The sequence below is a fragment of the Centroberyx gerrardi genome, chromosome 3 (genome assembly GCF_048128805.1).
Source record: "Centroberyx gerrardi isolate f3 chromosome 3, fCenGer3.hap1.cur.20231027, whole genome shotgun sequence".
NCBI lineage: Eukaryota > Metazoa > Chordata > Actinopteri > Beryciformes > Berycidae > Centroberyx > Centroberyx gerrardi.
The window spans coordinates 28,540,512-28,557,798 of NC_135999.1; the positions used below are offsets into that span (position 1 = coordinate 28,540,512).

Genomic DNA, 17,287 nt, shown 5'->3' on the forward strand with positions numbered 1-17,287 from the left:
AAATAATGGCTAAATATATAACAACCATGCTAGAAAAAGAGAAATATACCTAAATGTTGTGGTCTGGGTGTATGGTGACCAAATCCAAATGACCAAATTGCAGGACAGCCATGTTGATTTTGCAGCACATTGCAGGACAGTTGAATAATAGCCTGCTCAATAAAAGGTAGGAAACATGTTCACGTGTTATATTCTTTATCATCGTCTGACAATAATTTAATTTCGGCTAATTTCCCATTTGGCAGACGCTTTTATCCAAAGCGACGTACACATGAGATTTTAATACAACACAAGCAAGGTTCTAGTCAGGAGAGAACAACGAGAGTAAGTGCCATAAAGCTAAGTTCTGGTCCAACAGGACATAGGTGCTACGAGGCAGTGCATAGAGGCAGATAAAGAGTTGGGTTTTTTTTTGGTTTTTTTGGTTACACAGTCCATTAGGTGAGAATGTGTTCACTAAAGGCTCTTAAGTGCAATTCCTCAATATTTTCTTAGTAACAGTCTCATTTCTTACGAATATCTTTAATTTTCCTACTTAAGAACTTCTCAAAATAGGTCCTGAATTAATTATGGTGGCGGCAGAGACAGAGCGTCCCCGTAACCATAGCAACTCACTCTCCTCACTCCTGTCCTGACAGCACAGGAGGACTGCGCCGTCTCTCTGTGCAGCATGCATGGTAAAAGAAAATAACAATATGATAGAAATTTATAGATTTAAATTTTCAAGCTTCCGTTTATCAAAATGCGGGACATTCCATCTGGTTGCGGGACGCGGGACAATAGGTCAAAATGAGGGAATGTCCCGCACATATCGGGACATTTGGTCACCCTAATGATAGAACGTTCATTGTTGTTGATTCTGAAACAGTCCAACCTGCCCACCATGCTGATGACGATCTCTGTTGTTGTGGAGTGTTGTTGTCATGACAACGCTGAACGACAGAGGGCAGCACTGGACCAGAAATTACACACAGACCCTTTAATAAAATATATCTCGCCAATATTGCCAAGATATGTCATCAGCAATCTATCAACCTGATCCTAATTCACACCTTATTGATTTTAGTGTTTATTTTATACTACTACATACTTTGAGTGACAAAGAGCAGGGAGTCAGTGAGAAATAAGCAAAATATATTTTTTTTCTTGAGTCTTTATTACTACTTAATGAAATAGGCTTCTGAAAAATATGTCACATAAGCAAGTCACCGTATTTCATCTCAACAATATACATAAACTACACACAGTGAAGTGTTAATATATTTACAATCTATGGCAGTAACTCATAAATACTTTGCAGAATTTGATTCCTTTGCTTCAAGTGAAGTTAGGTTTTGGAAACAGGTACATGCTTTATAGAGCTGACCTGTGTTGAGTAAGCAGGAGCAAAAAAACACGAAGCTAAGTGGTTTCACACAAGAGCTTTACATATGTACATTGTTGTATGTTGTTTATATTTTTAACTTTTATGGTTGTCATGATGCTGCCTTCTTGGCCAGGTCTCTCCTGAGAAACAGAATTTTAATCTCATTGTGGCTACCTGCTTAAATAAAGATCAAATAGCACCATGTCTTAATAATAGACCAGAAAGTCAGGGCTCGAGCTTAAGGACCTCCCGTGGTCCCGGGGCCGATACAAATAGGATCGGGGAGGATGCAAATTAATTTTGGGACGAATTTGGGACGAGAGTTGGAAAAAAAAAACCCTGCTAACGTTACAATGAACGGCGATGAAAATGAAACTGACTGCACGTTTTGTGTAGCACACACAGTTCTTATTAAACCTCCCTGACAACACACACACACACACACACACACACATACACACACACACACACACACACGCACAAACGTTACTAAGTAACGTTATCTAGACCCGCAAAATCCTTTCAGACGCCTGTCACCGCCGGACACGGACACGACGCGTCACGCAGGCGGGGCGGAGCAGGTTTTTTACCTGCTCCACAGACTCCGTCTTTGTAGCGTGTGGTTGCGTGCCAGCCGTGGTTTGAGGAGATATGAAGTTGAGTTTTGCCAAGTGATAATGCAGTTGGTTATGCAGGGTTTGGAAGTGTAGGCTACATTAACTGGTACTGAATTAATTAACTAGATCGTTTTAACTACAGGATCATGGATACACATTGATTTGATTGATTTATTTTAATGTGCAATGTAAAAACACCCACAAGGCTGCTCTGCTGCGTCACATTGCCTCTGGTACAATGAGGTATTATTTTAATCATTTTTAAACAGATTGTACTCATTTTTTGCACAGTTCTATGGAGTTTTTACCTGTTTGAGGGCCGCGTAGCCGCGCGCAGAGGGGAAAAAATAGACCAGACGCGCAAAAATAGAGATGAGCCGGGCGATGCCCGCGCGGGTGCGCGCGGCGTCCGTGGTCCGTGTAGCAGCTTCAGTTGATTATAATGGACGTCATGTATTTCGGCCGTCAGAGTGATACACAATGGCAATGGCGTCCTGTAGTGGGGTACTGCAAATTTTAATGTTAACGTTACATCAAGAAAGCAAACATCAGGAAAACGCACAGCACATCCAGACCCTGAACCGCCAGCCTCTGACCTCACGACAGCCGCAGCTGCAACGGGGAATTCAACCCAAGTCAATGAGGTAAGCTTGCTAGTATTAATGTAATGTAATGTAACGGACATGACAAAGCTAAACTCACGAAGCTAACTAGCAACTTACGATACAACAAGCAACTTACGATACGAGAAAAATGGCTGAGGCTGAGGGAGACTTTTTGTTGAATTGGAGGAAATGTTTAATGATGACGGGGAAAATGAAAAGGGGCTGAACGGAGGGAGGTGACAGGCAAGCTGGTAGCCACTGAGGCGGTGAGGAAGAGGAAGAGCTCACCACAGTTAAAAGTTTTCTGCTCCTTGAAAGCAGTTTTTATTTCATCCGTTTTCCTTGCTTTGCGAGAGTCCTTTGTTTGTGGTGTGACTGATTTACCTCTAGTCTCTAATCTAATCTTTTCAGATGAATTTAAATAAAAAGGTTGATGATTGCCCATCTAATCATTTGTATGATGTTTTATTTATGTTAAAGGTCACTTTGAATAATTTTAACTAATGATAAAAAAAAGTTAGTTAAGAGCCCTGGTTCAGAATCTGGGGTTTGTGTAGGGTTTTTGGACTGTGCTGTACAGTTCAGATGGATCCTCATCAGCTTCCTGGCTTCTGGTTCTGAGAGGGAAAAAATAAATGAGTGCATTCTGAAGATAAGAAGAAACGGGTTCAAACAAACATAACATTGCAATACAACGGTAATAAAATGGTTATAATCTATAAAAATCTTGGACATTGTTTAAAACTCATGCATTTTTAATCTCATAGCAAGGACAGTGAGCCAATTTGTTGGTTCATTCAGCTGTAATGTGAAGGCCGGCTCACCCAGGATCAGTTTGGGGTCTTTTGAAGTTGACAGCAGCATACTGGACAGTCTCCTCCTCCTCCTCTCTTCTCTGAGGTTCGAAGTTGGAGTAGAGAGGATCTGTCTGTGTCTTAGAGAAGTGGACGGTGGCGTAGTCAAGGTCGTCCTGCCGGTCTGTCGGTTGTGTCTGTGCTGCAGCTGACGTGTCACACACATGACCCTGGTTTAGCTGATGGGTAGACATCACACAGACAAGGTTACCTTACATTTTAGAAAACTCGCTTTCGATTTGACTCGATTTGATATAATTTAGGGAAAAATAAAATACAAGAGGATGGGAGGGGCTGGGGGCGGGTGACGGTGTAGGAAGAAATCACTCTGCCAAGGAGCGGCGCCTGGTGCTGCCACCACAACAAGGCCCTAAGTCTCTAGCCAGACTCTTCTTCTGTGGTTCCTTGGTGGTGGAATGAGTTACCAAAGCTCTTTCGCGAACACCTTCTTACCTGATGGACTGCGTAATTACTAAAAAAAAAAAAAAAAAAATCTTTATCTGCCTCTATGCACTGCCTCGTAGCACCTATGTCCTGTTGGACCAGAACTTAGCTTTATGGCACTTACTCTCGTTGTTCTCTCCTGACTAGATCCTTGCTTGTGTTGTATTAAAATCTCATGTGTACGTTGATTTGGATAAAAGCGTCTGCCAAATGGCAAATTGTAATTGTAAAATAAATTTTCCTGGTCGCTCTATCGGTGAGGCCTTTCTGTTCAAAGTAGTAACATTATTGTGGATGGAACTGTCTGTGTTCTTCAGTTTGATTGGTGAACCTCACCCCCCCCCCCCACTGCAGACATTTCTATTATATTTTAGACGTTTAGCTGACTTTCTTATTCAGACCAAATACAATTCAATACATCTGTAGAATACACTTTTTAAATTCACCAACATGACAAGCAACCGGGATTGAAAGGGTCAAAGCTACACTGCCCACGCTGATCATGAAACAAATACTCCTGTCTCAATAAGATGCAAATTTATGACAGAGAAGAGCTAGGTAAAGGAACACAAGGCAGGGAGAAAAGGTAGAAAAGTTTTTAATAAACAAGAGAGGAAGTTGATCGAGTGCAAGAGGAGGAAGATAGAAGAGACGGTGATGGGGAGAGGAGGATTTATTTGGGTGAAGAAGGTAGAGGAAAGAGAGACATGAAGTGATACTCAGATGAGCTTCCAAGTTGTAGCCTACTGGAAGACAGGGAGTGACTCTGCAGTCTGAGCTGGGGAGACAGACTGCATGAGGAAAGTGGTTTTCTTTTGCACTGAACTTTAATGTAATTCCTCTTCCTCACCTGCAGCCCGTTGTCTGGTCTTTGTCCAGGTCCAGATGGTTGTTTGGAGGCCCTCTTCCTTCTGGTTAGGAGAATGAACGAACAACTGAATAACTGAACAAATTACTGAATTTTAAATGTCTAAGAGAACATAACCACAGTGAAACAGAATTGCTCACCTAATCCATAGGAAGACAAATAGGCCTATGAGGAGTATGATAACCAGGAGAAGAGTAGTAGTTACTGCAGCAGCTGTTGATTTCCATGGGGCTGGGAAGAGATCAGATGAAAATACAGACAATTAATAAGGGGATTACAGGATGTTAAGGTCCATTACTGACTGATAAACTGACAAAAAAATAACAATATACAATATATTTGCTGATAAAATATCTCTCAAGTCTGTCTCTTAATGAGTAACTGGGCCATATACTCAGCACTAAAGGTATTTTTTAAGATAATTCAGAATTATGGCCCTCCTAATACAAAAATAGCATTCTAAAAACACATTTCCAGTATGTAAACTGTGTTTTTATATGAAATTACTATTTTGTGTAAATGTGAAATTTGAAGTGACAGTTGAAGACAGTTTATTGAGTCATAGTAACCTAAATTTAGAAACAAACCTCAATTCACTTTTGCTTATTAGGCCTACTGAATTGACCTACACTCACATCACAACACTTTTTTTCAGTTATCTGTCTTTTTCTTGCCTAGTTGTAAGATTAACATTATTTGCACACAGCCAATTCTCTAGTATACCTGATGATGGCGCCAGACATGGAAAGCCTCTGTGTCATGTTGTGTGCTAAATGAATCAGTGTGTTCTTAGGTGCTCGGGGGACGCTTCTATAAGAGCTGGGCTCTGTGTGCGCTCTCATTCATTGATTTGTTTGCTTGTTCATTCGTTCATGTGTAACACTTTTTGGAATGCACAGTGCTTAGAGGAATTATGGTATGCCCTGTTTAGGCAGTGCACAGCCCTGGCAGCCCATGACATATTTTGCATTACATTAGATGGTGTGTTATGACATGGATGACCTCTGGTACAGAACGGACGTGTACCTGCCACAACAGTCAACTGTAAGGTGGAGTTATTATGTCCTCTTCTGTTATGGGCTTCACAATAATAATTCCCACTGTGTTCAGGTCTGATGTCAGTGATGGTGAAGGTCTGTCCTGATGCTTTCGGTGAGGATTCATTCTCCTTGTACCAGGTGTAAGTAGCTGCTGGGTTGGCATCACTGCTGCAGGTCAGATTCACTGAACTGCCCTCCACTATTTCACCAGAGGAACTCACCAACACTGAGGGAACCTTCGGAGAATCTGGAAGACAATATGTATAGAGACACAATTCATAGTCATAGAAATTTGCATTGTGAGTAATATATGTTAGCTTATTACATGGTTTCGTAGAAATCTCAATTCTGGTTAGCCAATGAATGTCTGCTGAGGGCTGTTATTTCTGAACAAGCGCGCTTGAGCTTTTCAGGTTCAAGTTCAAGTTCAAGTTTATTTATACTATAGTCCATAACCGGGGATGCACGTGCCACAACTCAGCTTCGTCAGTCCCTGCCTATGCCAGTGGAAAATGGATGCAGACAGACAGAGTTTTCCTCATTTTATAGTAGGACAGCAATTTAAAAACAAAACAAGTGTGTACCAAAGTGCTTTACAGAGATTGGTTAAAAACAAAGCAAGAATAAAAATGCAAGGAATATGAACAAAACAACAGAAGAAGAATAAAGAAAAACACATAAGAGCAGAAAAATAAAATAAGTAGACACAGCCATGAGTATACATCTACATACACCTGATCAATCAGAGCAAAAGGATGGCGAGTAAAAGTGGGTTTTAAGACGACTCTTTAATGCGTCAACCGAATCAGCAGATCACATTTTTTCTGGGAGACAGTTTAGGAGCTGCTACAGAAAAGGCCCTGTCACCAGATTTGTTTAGTCGAGACCTTTGTCAGTGGACCTAAGGGGCCTAACAGTGGTGTGGGGGGTCAGGAGTTCAGAAATGTAGCCAGGGGCGAGACCATGCAACGCTTTAAAAACAAACAGGAGGATTTTGAATTGAATTCTGAAATGGACAGGGAGCCAGTGTAGTGAAGCCAGGATTGGTGTGGTCTCTTTTTTTACGTCTGGACAGCAATCTAGCCGCAGCGTTCTGTCCAAGTTGTAAACGGGAGATAGAAGTCTGATTAATACCAAAATAGAGGGAGTTACAGTAGTCAAGTCAGGAGGATATTAATGCATGAATTAGTTTTTCCAGGTCTGAGAAGGACAGAAAAGGCCTGATTTTGGAAATAACCCTGAGTTGGAAGAAGGTAGATTTCACAACTGAGCTGATCTGTTTATCAAAGTTCAAAGCGCCATCAAGTATCACCCCTAGGTTTTTGGCATGTGGTTTAACATACCTGGATAACTGATCCAGGCTCTGGGTAATGGTATTAGTGGAGGCAGGGGGGCCAAACCATAAGACCTCAGTCTTATTTTCATTCAGTTGGAGGAAGTTCTGTGCCTTCTAGGATTGAATGTCCTCTAGGCATTCAAACAGTGTATGTAGCTCAGCCTGGTTATCAAGTTTGAGCAGAAGGTAGAGCTGTGAATCGTCAGCATAACAATGAAAAGATATGTTGTATTTCTGAATAATTTGACCTAGTGGAAGCATGTACAGAGAAAACAAGAGGGGGCCTAAGATTGAACCCTGAGGAACCCCACAAGGAGTATAGGCAGGGGTGGAGAATGAGTTGCCTACAGAGACCGAGAAACAACAACAATTGAGAGCTGACCCAGAGATGCCTACCCACTACCGCAAGCAGTCGATAAGGATTGTGTGATCAATAGTATCGAAGGCTGCACTGAGATCTAAGAGGATGAGAATAGAGCAATTACCTGCATCCGCTGCAAGGATGAGATCATTTGTTACCTTCAACGGGGCTGATTCTGTAGTGTGCTCGAAAACCAGATTGGAATTTTTCAAATATATTGTTTTTGTTCAAAAAGGTCAGTAATTGATGAAGCCTCCTTCAAGAGCCTATAGCTGGGATGAAGTCAAGGCAGCTGGAAGTGGGTTTCATACCTGCAATTATTTTGTCAAGGAGGGGAAGGGATATAGGGTGGAAGTTATTAAGTAAGTTAGTGCTCTAACTATTGATAGCTCCCTGTTCTCAGGGGGTTTGCATGACTAGAGTGTCATCATGCTCTTGTAAAGTCATTGTCGGCCTAATAGATTTGCTAATGCTTTCTACTTACATTGGACATCTATGAATAGAGAGGAAGAGTTGAACTGTCCATATTGATTGTCAGATTGACAGTGGTACGTCCCGCTGTCCTCAGAGCTGATGGAGGTGAAACTGTAACTTTCCTCTGGTCCTTGATGCAGTGTTCGGTTCTCCTTGTACCAGGTGTAAGTAGCTGCTGGGTTGGCATCACTGCTGCAGGTCAGAGTCACTGAACTGCCCTCCACTGTTTCACCAGAGGGACTCACCAACACTGAAGTGTTCTTGGGACCATCTGGAGGAAATGGATTAACATGGATGGTTAAAAAAGAGTTGACAGATTTAAGATGTTTGTTGCTTTTACAGCAGTTTCACTCACATTTCACATTAATAGAGATGGAGTCAGATCTGTTTCCCCCCAACACATTCTCAGCTGCACAGTAATACTCTCCAGAGTCAGAGGACTGGATGGAAACAAAGTCAAGCTGTGGTCCTGTTTTCAAAGCTTTATGGTCTGGATTTCCATTCTCCTTGTACCAGGTGTAAGTAGCTGCTGGGTTGGCATCACTGCTGCAGGTCAGAGTCACTGAACTGCCCTCCACTGTTTCATCAGAGGAACTCACCAACACTGAAGGAACCTTCGGAGCATCTGGAATATATGATATTAACATACATTAACTTTAAGATGAGGACGTGTTTTATCATGGAACTTATTTAAAAGGTTAATAGTTCATAGCTGTGGGATGGCAGGATCCTGAAGGTTAGAGAAGCAGGCTTGTGAATGAAGCTGATAGTTATGTTGATGAAGTGCAAAGGTTAAATAATTGAAAGAGTCAAATATTCAGAAAGACAAACTGAGGGGGGGAGGAGGGGATTCCCACTGGGGTCACACCCATATTAAATCCAGTTCAAGTTTATTTATTTATATGGCCCTTTATCACATGCATGTCTCCAAGGACTTTACAGAAAATGAGCCTAAAAACATATAACTGATCAAGAATCAACAATAGAACAGAATGATATAGGACAAACATCAGGGAAAACACAAGACACACAAAAGCAGATTAAAGCAAGACATAACAGCATACCTATTCTACATAGCCTAACCTAAATACATGCAGTCATGGTACAGTACATTCGGTAAAAAGCTCCACCAGATGGTGTTATGTCAGTGACAAACTGTGGAGTAAACTCACACACTGAAGGAGAGCGGAAATCCTCAAGTCCTTTTACAGCACAGGAATAACTGTCTCCAGGATAAAAGTAGCCTGAATAAGAAGAAGAAGTTCCTTCCTTCATTTTCTGTCCATTCCTGTACCAGACGTAGGAAGGACGACCAGCTAGACGACAACTGCTGTGACACTTCAGCTCTGCCCAGGTAGAAAACTGGTAGACTGATAATTTGGTCACCTGCACCTGGAGATCTGGATCTGTGAACAAGGAACAGAAATGTCATTGGAGACTAAATACTCAATCACACGGTAACACTTTATTTTCCGGGTCCGCAATTTCCTAATAATTTCCTAGAGAGGAACTGTTAATTTCTTAGGAAGCTTCCTGGAAAGAACCATGAAATGATGTTCTAATTATAAGGAAAATATAGAAGGAGTTCAATGGTAGATGGTAAGTTCCTCCAATTTCTTCTGTTGTTTCCCAGACAGAACCATGAAATTATGTAGTAGTTATATAGAAAATTAGAAATGAACTAAAATTAAGAATTCAACAAATAACTATATTATATAATTCTATGAATAATGACTTCTGATAATTGACCTCTAGCTATTATTTTTCCAATAAACAGTTTATAGTTTTGCAGTTCTTTCCAGGAACTTCTTTTAGAAATTGACAGTATCTTATCGACTCACCAGACTGCTCCTTACATTTCCTATATAACCACTACATCATTTCATGGTTCTTTCCAGGAAACTTCCTAAGAAATTAACAGTTCCTTTCTAGGAAATTATTAGGAAATTGTAGACCTGGTTACCAATCACACACACGCACGCACACACAGTCAAAATAGCAGTTACAATTCCTAGATGTTAAATACTGTGGAGTATTAGTAAGTTAAATGGATCATCCAATTAATCTCTGAATTGGGATGAACACAAATTCATGATGATCATATAATCTCTATCAATTTTACATTAAACTGTTCTTACAATATTCAACGGTATTCTCCAGTTGTCATCAGTTAGTTTAAATGTACCATGCTGTTGTATATATCAGTTTGTGTTCAACAGTACCTGTGACAGTCAGAGTTGTACCAGGAAAATCATTTCCCCATTCAAACCACCGTGTTTTGAATTTGAAGCGATACTCGGCTGAATCGCTCTCTCTCAGGTCAGTGATTCTCAGAGTGGAGCGTCCTCTCTCTGCTTCAAGCTGCTGAACACGACCTGCATACTCTGAGTCCCCACTAAGGTCCTCAGGTTGTGAGGAATCCTGCCATCGATCACCGTATTTGGGGCTGAACCAGAATTTAGATTTAACATAATACTCATCAGTGTTGTATGTGCAAGAAATGTCCACTGATGAGCCCTTCAAGGCACAGATGCTTCTGTCGGTGTAAGTCACTCTGTTGCAGTTTTGATCATCATGGACACCTGAAAGATGAAATCGTTTTTAAACATCACTGTTAGAATTTCATCTTTTACTGCAGTAATACAGAGCAGGTTGTATTGTTGTTGGGAAACTGACAGCAGCAGTGTTCCTGTATAGCTCAATGGGTAGAGCATGGCACTAACACAGACAGGGTGGGGGGTTTGATTTCTACTGGGGTCACCCATATTAAATACATGAAGTCATGGTACAGTACATTAGGTAAAGGTTTCCACCAGATGATGTTATGTTAGTGACACACTGTGGAGTAAACTCACACACTGAAGGAGAGCGGAAATCCTCAAGTCCTTTAACAGCACAGGAAAGTCTTTCTCCAGGATCAAAGTAGTCTGTATAAGAAGAAGAAGCTCCTTCCTTAATTTTCTGTCCATTCTGGTACCAGACGTAGGAAGGACGACCAACTAGACGGCAACTGCTGTGACACTTCAGCTCTGCCTGGGTAGAATGACGAGTGACTCTTGATCTGGTCACCTGCACCTGGAGATCTGGATATGTGAACAAGGAACAGAAATGTCATTGGAGACTAAACCTTCAACCACACACACACACACACACACACACACACACACAGGCACACGCACACACACACACACACACACCCACACACATATTTGGAACTGAATTAACAAATCATCTGATCAAAATGTTACCTGTGACAGTCAAAGTGACTCCAGGTGAACCAGTATATTTCCCTGTTGGATGGTTTGTTATGAACCTGAACTTGTACACAGCTGAGTCAGTCTCTCTCAGGTCTGTGATTCTCAGGATAGAGTTCTTCTGATCACCATGATACTCCACACGACCTTCATACTCTGAGTCTGTTCTCAGATCCACATATTTATCACCCTCCAATTTAGTAAACCATAAAGTTTTTTCAACTGTGGTAGTAAGGCGGTTTAAGCTGTATGGGTATCTGTAGGTGCAGCGTATGTCCACTGTCGATCCTTTTAAGGCACAGATCTCAGTAGGAGTGTAAGTCACTCCCCAGTCATCCTGACCCTGTACCACTGTAACACAGAGCACATCAGAAACCAGAATCAGATTCATAAAAACATTAGAGGACAGACTTTCATCTGTAGTGGAGCTGCTGCACTTTGTGAACCTGCTGGAGACCTGGACTACATTTCCCATAACCACTTTGGCACTCACATCATCTCAGGTCCACTGTAAGTCAATGAGACAAAGAGGATCTTTGTACCAAGATGCTTTCGGGAAAAGGGAACGTGGGCGAGCTACAAACTCCTCAGAGTAACAAGTGCTGCAGTAGCTATCATAGAAGTTCCTCATCATGCATCTATCTAAGTAGAACTGAATATGCATCTTGTAAGGCTTGAATATAATACATTATCATTCTAGGGACACAGGAATATTTAATACCTCTGGATGCTGTGGCTTCCATTTAACAGAATAGTTTACACTGCTGGAAGGTTGTGTGTTCTCGTTGAGCAGAGCATGGACACACAAGGACAACGGCAGTAGTGAAATAATGGAGTAAATATACAGAACACTTGGATTATTCTGCACAAGCTGTATGAAATCATTTTATTGTCATTTTTTGCCCTTTTTGGAACTCTAAAGAACCGGACCCCTTTCACTTCAGTTGTTTTGGAGAACGCTGCTACAGAGTTGTGTTATATGGACTAACAAACTTCACCCGTGTTTCATCTGGCATGAGGGTGAGTAGATAATGACAGAATATTCATTATTTTGGTGAACTATTCCTTTAAGTGCTTTCTGCTGTTGCACTCATTGGAAGTCACTGGGGTTAAAGGTGTCAGCCAAATGCCTACAATGTGTCTTAAGTGTAACACAAACATCTTCCAAACAGACAATTGCCAGATCATGTTGTGTTCTGACAGCTGATAAAAGGGAAATAAATTCAGAAAAATACATTTTCCAAACAATTTCTCTCAGGGGTGGAGCAGTAAAGCAGCAGTACTGCACTGTTGTATTCAGTTCATGAAGTAAAAACCTGGAACCTGTTCTGTAGAACTTTTTTGTTTTGTTCCCCTTTCTTTTCACTTCCTGTTTGTTGGGCACTTTGTAACTTCTATTTTGAAATTGGCTATACATATATATAAAGTTTCTGATGTTTATAATGTCAGCTCTGGGTTAAGCCAGGGCGAACACAGGCTCAGGGCAGTCTACAGACAAACTGTATGTTCAGTCATACATATTATGAATTTACAGTGCAAAGGACAGTGGAAGATGTACACAGGCTTTCTACAGTTAGTTGTTATGTGGATTGAGGCAGGGTGTCGTACAGTATGGAGGTGTAGAGAAGGAACAGGAATGCACTGGACCAGTGGACCATGAGGCAGTTTTACTGAACAGGATAAAAGGTAGAACATAAATAATGAGAAGGGCGAGATGCATGAAATAAAATAGAGTCTGTACTTTGGTTTGTTCACACTCTGTTTGTTCCCTCCCTGTTGACACTGTGGTCATGTTGCTGCTGTGTGACAAGAAACTGTAGATAAATGCTCATCACTGAGTTGTGGGAAAGTATTCAAAGTCACTATGTGACACCTAGATGATCCAAACGCCCATTAGTATTAACCATAAATGCACACGGCACACACTGATGTTTGGTACAGATGTATGATGAAAAAATAATAATGTTGACATAGTAAAGTTGAAGTTGGCAAATGAGAAATCTGCCATGAGAAATGAGGAGATATCTGCCATGAATAGTCACGCATATTCTCACTAAACAACAAAACACAAATTGCGGTACTTTTTAAAAGAAAGTAGTACTTGTAAATGTCAAAGTAATAACACTGGCTGCTGGTGGGATTCTCTATATTTTAGAGCTCGTGAATGATTCATTTTTCCCTCAACATGGACATGTAGCCTTTTGGAAATGAACTTCAGATGAATAAACACGAATCCATTTCGAATTTTTTGGACCGTCAAACGTAATTCCAGTTGCACCGTCACTTGAAATAGCATTTCCCACACTGCATCTTGTACAAAGAGACTGATGGTCAGGGCAGTGAGGCTTCGACCTTTGCACTCCTTAGTATTGATGCTTTGAATAGTAAATATAATGCAATCTAGGCAGCTGGGAATTTAAGCTTATTCTACCCTTACAGTCTCTGTAAGTTGCTCTTACAGAGTATGCCAGCAAAATGCCTAAAATGAAAATGTAAATGTACAATACCTGGCACAGACAGAAGGAAGACAACAAATCCACTTGCTGCCGCTGTAAAACTCATAGCTGGTCCTCTCCTCTCTCTGTCGAGGCTTCAGAGACGTTAAAACACATCAGCAGGGAGTTAATATACATAACATGAGAAATATATCAGTCACATCAAAAACACAACTATACTAATATTTAGCAATGTGCCGTCTACTGTACTCTATCTTTACCCTTGTCATTGAACAAAGTATTAACGCAATGTTGGGTTCTCCAAAATAATATTAAATACCGCATGATAACTTTTCAAATGGCTGTTAAATTTTAAGCAATAAGCCATAAAACAAAACATTAAAACACAATTTCTCTGATCGAACTTACAGTGGAGAAGGATGTGCTCTTCTGTGGTTGACACAGTTTGTAGACAGGAGAGAAACAAGCTGGTAAAAAAAGAGCAGGCTTCCTTCCTCTTTACATCATTAACATGCATGAAAGCAGCATGCCGGTAAATCACCAAGTTTAATAGCAGAAATGGCTAGTTTTGCTGTAAACTGATGAACTGATTAATATCGGTCTAGCATCTATAGAAAAGAAAGAGAAAGCCTTAAGGGGCTTGACGCAAAATCTAAACACAAAATGAATCTTAATTTATCAGTGATGAAATGATCAGTTCTCAGTCAAAAACAGCACAGAGAGGAGAATAGGAGCATCATCTAGAGTTATAGCCCATTTACTCTGCCTGTGTCTACATACCAAATCATTTTGCAATGCATGCCGTATGTAATCAGATCTTTTAGATCTTTTTTAAATATAAATTAGCTACTGTTTATTGTTAAACCGGTGTATATTATGACATGAAAAAATAGCTAACAAGGTGAAAAAGTAAGTCTTTCATTGTGACTTTAATGTACCATGCTGTTCATGCCTATCGTTGAGCTGAAGACTTCCACTGTGGCTGCCAGAGCTCTCTATCTGAGGTTAGGGTGTAATGTTGTGAGCAGAGCAGCAGTGTGTACATACAGGATCAGTACAGTAGTGGTGGTCAGTGTGAACAAATGTAGAGCCACAACTTCCTGTTTAGCCTTCCGGACGTGTTGTCGGCCTAATTCAGCGGAACATATGTGATAGGAAGTGCTCACTTGATAATGCCAATGATGAACCCACTCTCATTAATATTGGTGATTAAATTTTTCTTTCCATTTTCCCCAAAATCTCAACTCTTATCCTTGTCAAAAGAAGAATGCAAATCTATACTGCAAAAAAACAGCCATACAATAAGACCAACTACTGAACCATCACTCCCTTTGGTGAAACTGGACTTTATTGTCAACTGAGAATAAACCCAATCCAAATATTAAAAAATATTGTTTGGTGTAAACAACTGATAATGAAGGGTTACAGATAGTGGTTTTATCCTATGCTATAAGGCAGCTATTTCTCATCATGTTGTCATATTATTCTCTGATTGGTTGAACAGTGGGCCTCGGTCGATATGACATTATCATGCCAACCCCAATATCTAAAATATATAGGATTCAGTGGGTAGTGCCATTATTTTCTCAATGAAGAACTTTTTTTTGTAAGAACAAGTGTCACTTTTTTCAAATGGTTTATATCTCATTTTGGAGATATAAAAACAACTCTTCATCTTGAAGTATTTCAACAGCGGGGTAGTGATGTGCCCGAGCTGAGCTGAGCTGAGCTCCTTTAGTGTTTCCAGTATGGTTCAAACAAACATACTGTAAATGGTTGTAATAAAAGATGACATCTTCCCACAGGGCAGGAACCACGTTGCAAAAACTCTGAGGTTCACCTTTGGGTTCCTCACTATAAAACAGGTTCCTTGAAAGACCCACAAAGGTTAGAGGTTTTGTTTGAGTATCACAAGGGTTCATGAATCCTTTATGAAGAGATTCTTCAAGGAACCTTCTGAGGATGGACCCCTAAAGGTTCCTCAACGTGTCAGAGGCCAACACACATACACAGGCAGACCCACACACACACACACACACACACACACATATACATATATACACACACTCAAATTCAAGTGTCAGTGTTCTCAAGTCCACCTCTTCTTCTTTCTGCCTTTGAGGATGCAGATCTTTGTCTCCCAAATGATCCACTTTCCTCCTCTGTCTTCCACTCTGCTCATTGTCCTTCCTCTTCTCCATTTCCCCTGTCTTTGTTCCTTTAATGTGCCTTGCTGTGGGTGGAGGTTGGGGGGTCGGGGGTGGGGAAGGGGGTTGGGGGGGCATAGTTAGGGCTGCCACGGTTTCTTGTCTCTGCCTCGCTGGTCTGGGATGTGTTTGAAGCGGCACTTGTCGCCGTAGAAACAGCCGGTGGTCCGCCAGTAGAAACACTCGTCTCCGTTTATAGGCACCCTCCGTCTGGACCTGGATGGAGGGAGCCACAGGAGAGGACACACACTTTAACACATGCATATACAACATATCGAGGGCTTGGAGCCAAAGGGGCGTAAGTGCGTTATAGTAGATTTTACAGGAGAGCCAAAACAAATTTTGATCAAACTTGGATCAGCTGCCGTTACCACATACTAAGCACAATATTTTAACTTTTTGTGTTATCAGATTGAGCATTACCATAAAAACAATACTGCTACAGTTTAAGTTGAATTATATTTGTTAAAAATGGCAAAAGAGTGAAATACACCTTTTTGGCACAAACATTGTCCCAATACAGCCATGCAGAATATGGGTGTATGTAAGTAAACAATTGTAAAACACATTCATTTTAATACAAATCTAGCAATTACACTTCAATCAACACTGAAATATAAAACAAGATCAGAATGAATATCTTTATCTTGAAGTAATGCTCAGCAACTTTCACCAAGGCCTTTAAAACTGTAGCTACATAGAACATATCAAATTGATTGATACATTTTTTTCTGTTAAAAACTTTTAATAAACCTTTTAAATAAACCTCTATAGACATAAGAAACTACTTTTGATTCTAAACTACTACTTTTTTTTTCTTTTGCTAGTATAATACATTTTTGTATGTGTCCCAGGACACATCACTTATTGATGTGTCCTGGGACACATTCAAAGACCTGTAAAACTCCTCATAACACTGAGGGATAACTTCAGCTACCAGCAGTCTTACTATCAGAGCTCATCTTGACCAGTTCACACTCCTAACATTATAAAATAACATTTTGAATCTATAGGCCTAAGTATTTAATCTGAATATTAACATATTTACATTCATCTAATATTGACCTAGAATATGAATCAGGATATGAATAGGATACTAAAAATGATGTGATCATGCTGCCATGCTAGCATTACTTATGTCAGCATGCATTTTGAGATGACCTAAGTGCTGTTAGAATCCTTTACCCACAATGCTTGTTCAGTGTCAAAAGTGGGGTTTTGCTAGGTGTCAAAAGGGCGTAAGTGCAGTTACGCCCTTTTGGCAGCAAACAAAACCCTACTTTTACTGTTACGGCTTTCAGTTTATGTTTAATTAAAACTTATGGGTCATGATTTCAGTCGTGTCCTTTTGGCACTGAAAAGATCTCACTGAGACCTTTCAATTGATATATAATACTCATATTCG

General features: G+C 40.5%; 2 protein-coding genes across 3 annotated transcripts in view; both read right to left on the reverse strand.

Annotated features, from left to right (window-relative positions):
• Positions 1-3,037: 3,037 nt before the first annotated feature.
• LOC139911382 (B-cell receptor CD22-like) lies at positions 3,038-8,837 on the reverse strand. The gene is made up of 8 exons (XM_078282536.1): positions 8,834-8,837; positions 8,321-8,590; positions 7,976-8,236; positions 5,781-6,041; positions 4,895-4,985; positions 4,737-4,797; positions 3,413-3,621; positions 3,038-3,205 (listed from the first exon to the last, which is right to left on the reverse strand). The coding sequence occupies exons 1-8, from the start codon at positions 8,835-8,837 to the stop codon at positions 3,124-3,126; spliced, it is 1,239 nt and encodes a 412-aa protein (XP_078138662.1). The 3' UTR covers positions 3,038-3,123.
• A 6,237-nt stretch (positions 8,838-15,074) lies between these two features.
• LOC139911381 (uncharacterized) overlaps positions 15,075-17,287 on the reverse strand; it is a 29,902-nt gene continuing 27,689 nt past the window's right edge. For both annotated transcript variants that reach the window (XM_078282726.1, XM_078282727.1), the window contains exon 15: positions 15,075-16,098. In XM_078282726.1, the coding sequence (XP_078138852.1) occupies positions 15,963-16,098 (136 nt within the window). In that variant the 3' untranslated portion in view covers positions 15,075-15,962. The remainder of the gene's footprint in view (positions 16,099-17,287) is intronic.

Excerpts from the sequence above, each read along its gene's own strand:
- LOC139911382 (XM_078282536.1), bottom strand. Across the intron at positions 8,237-8,320 it reads CATCTCTATTAATGTGAAAT|ATGGTCCCAAGAACACTTCA; the intron begins GTGAGTGAAACT and ends CATTTCCTCCAG. Across the intron at positions 3,622-4,736 it reads GACCAGACAACGGGCTGCAG|CTAAACCAGGGTCATGTGTG; the intron begins GTGAGGAAGAGG and ends TCTACCCATCAG.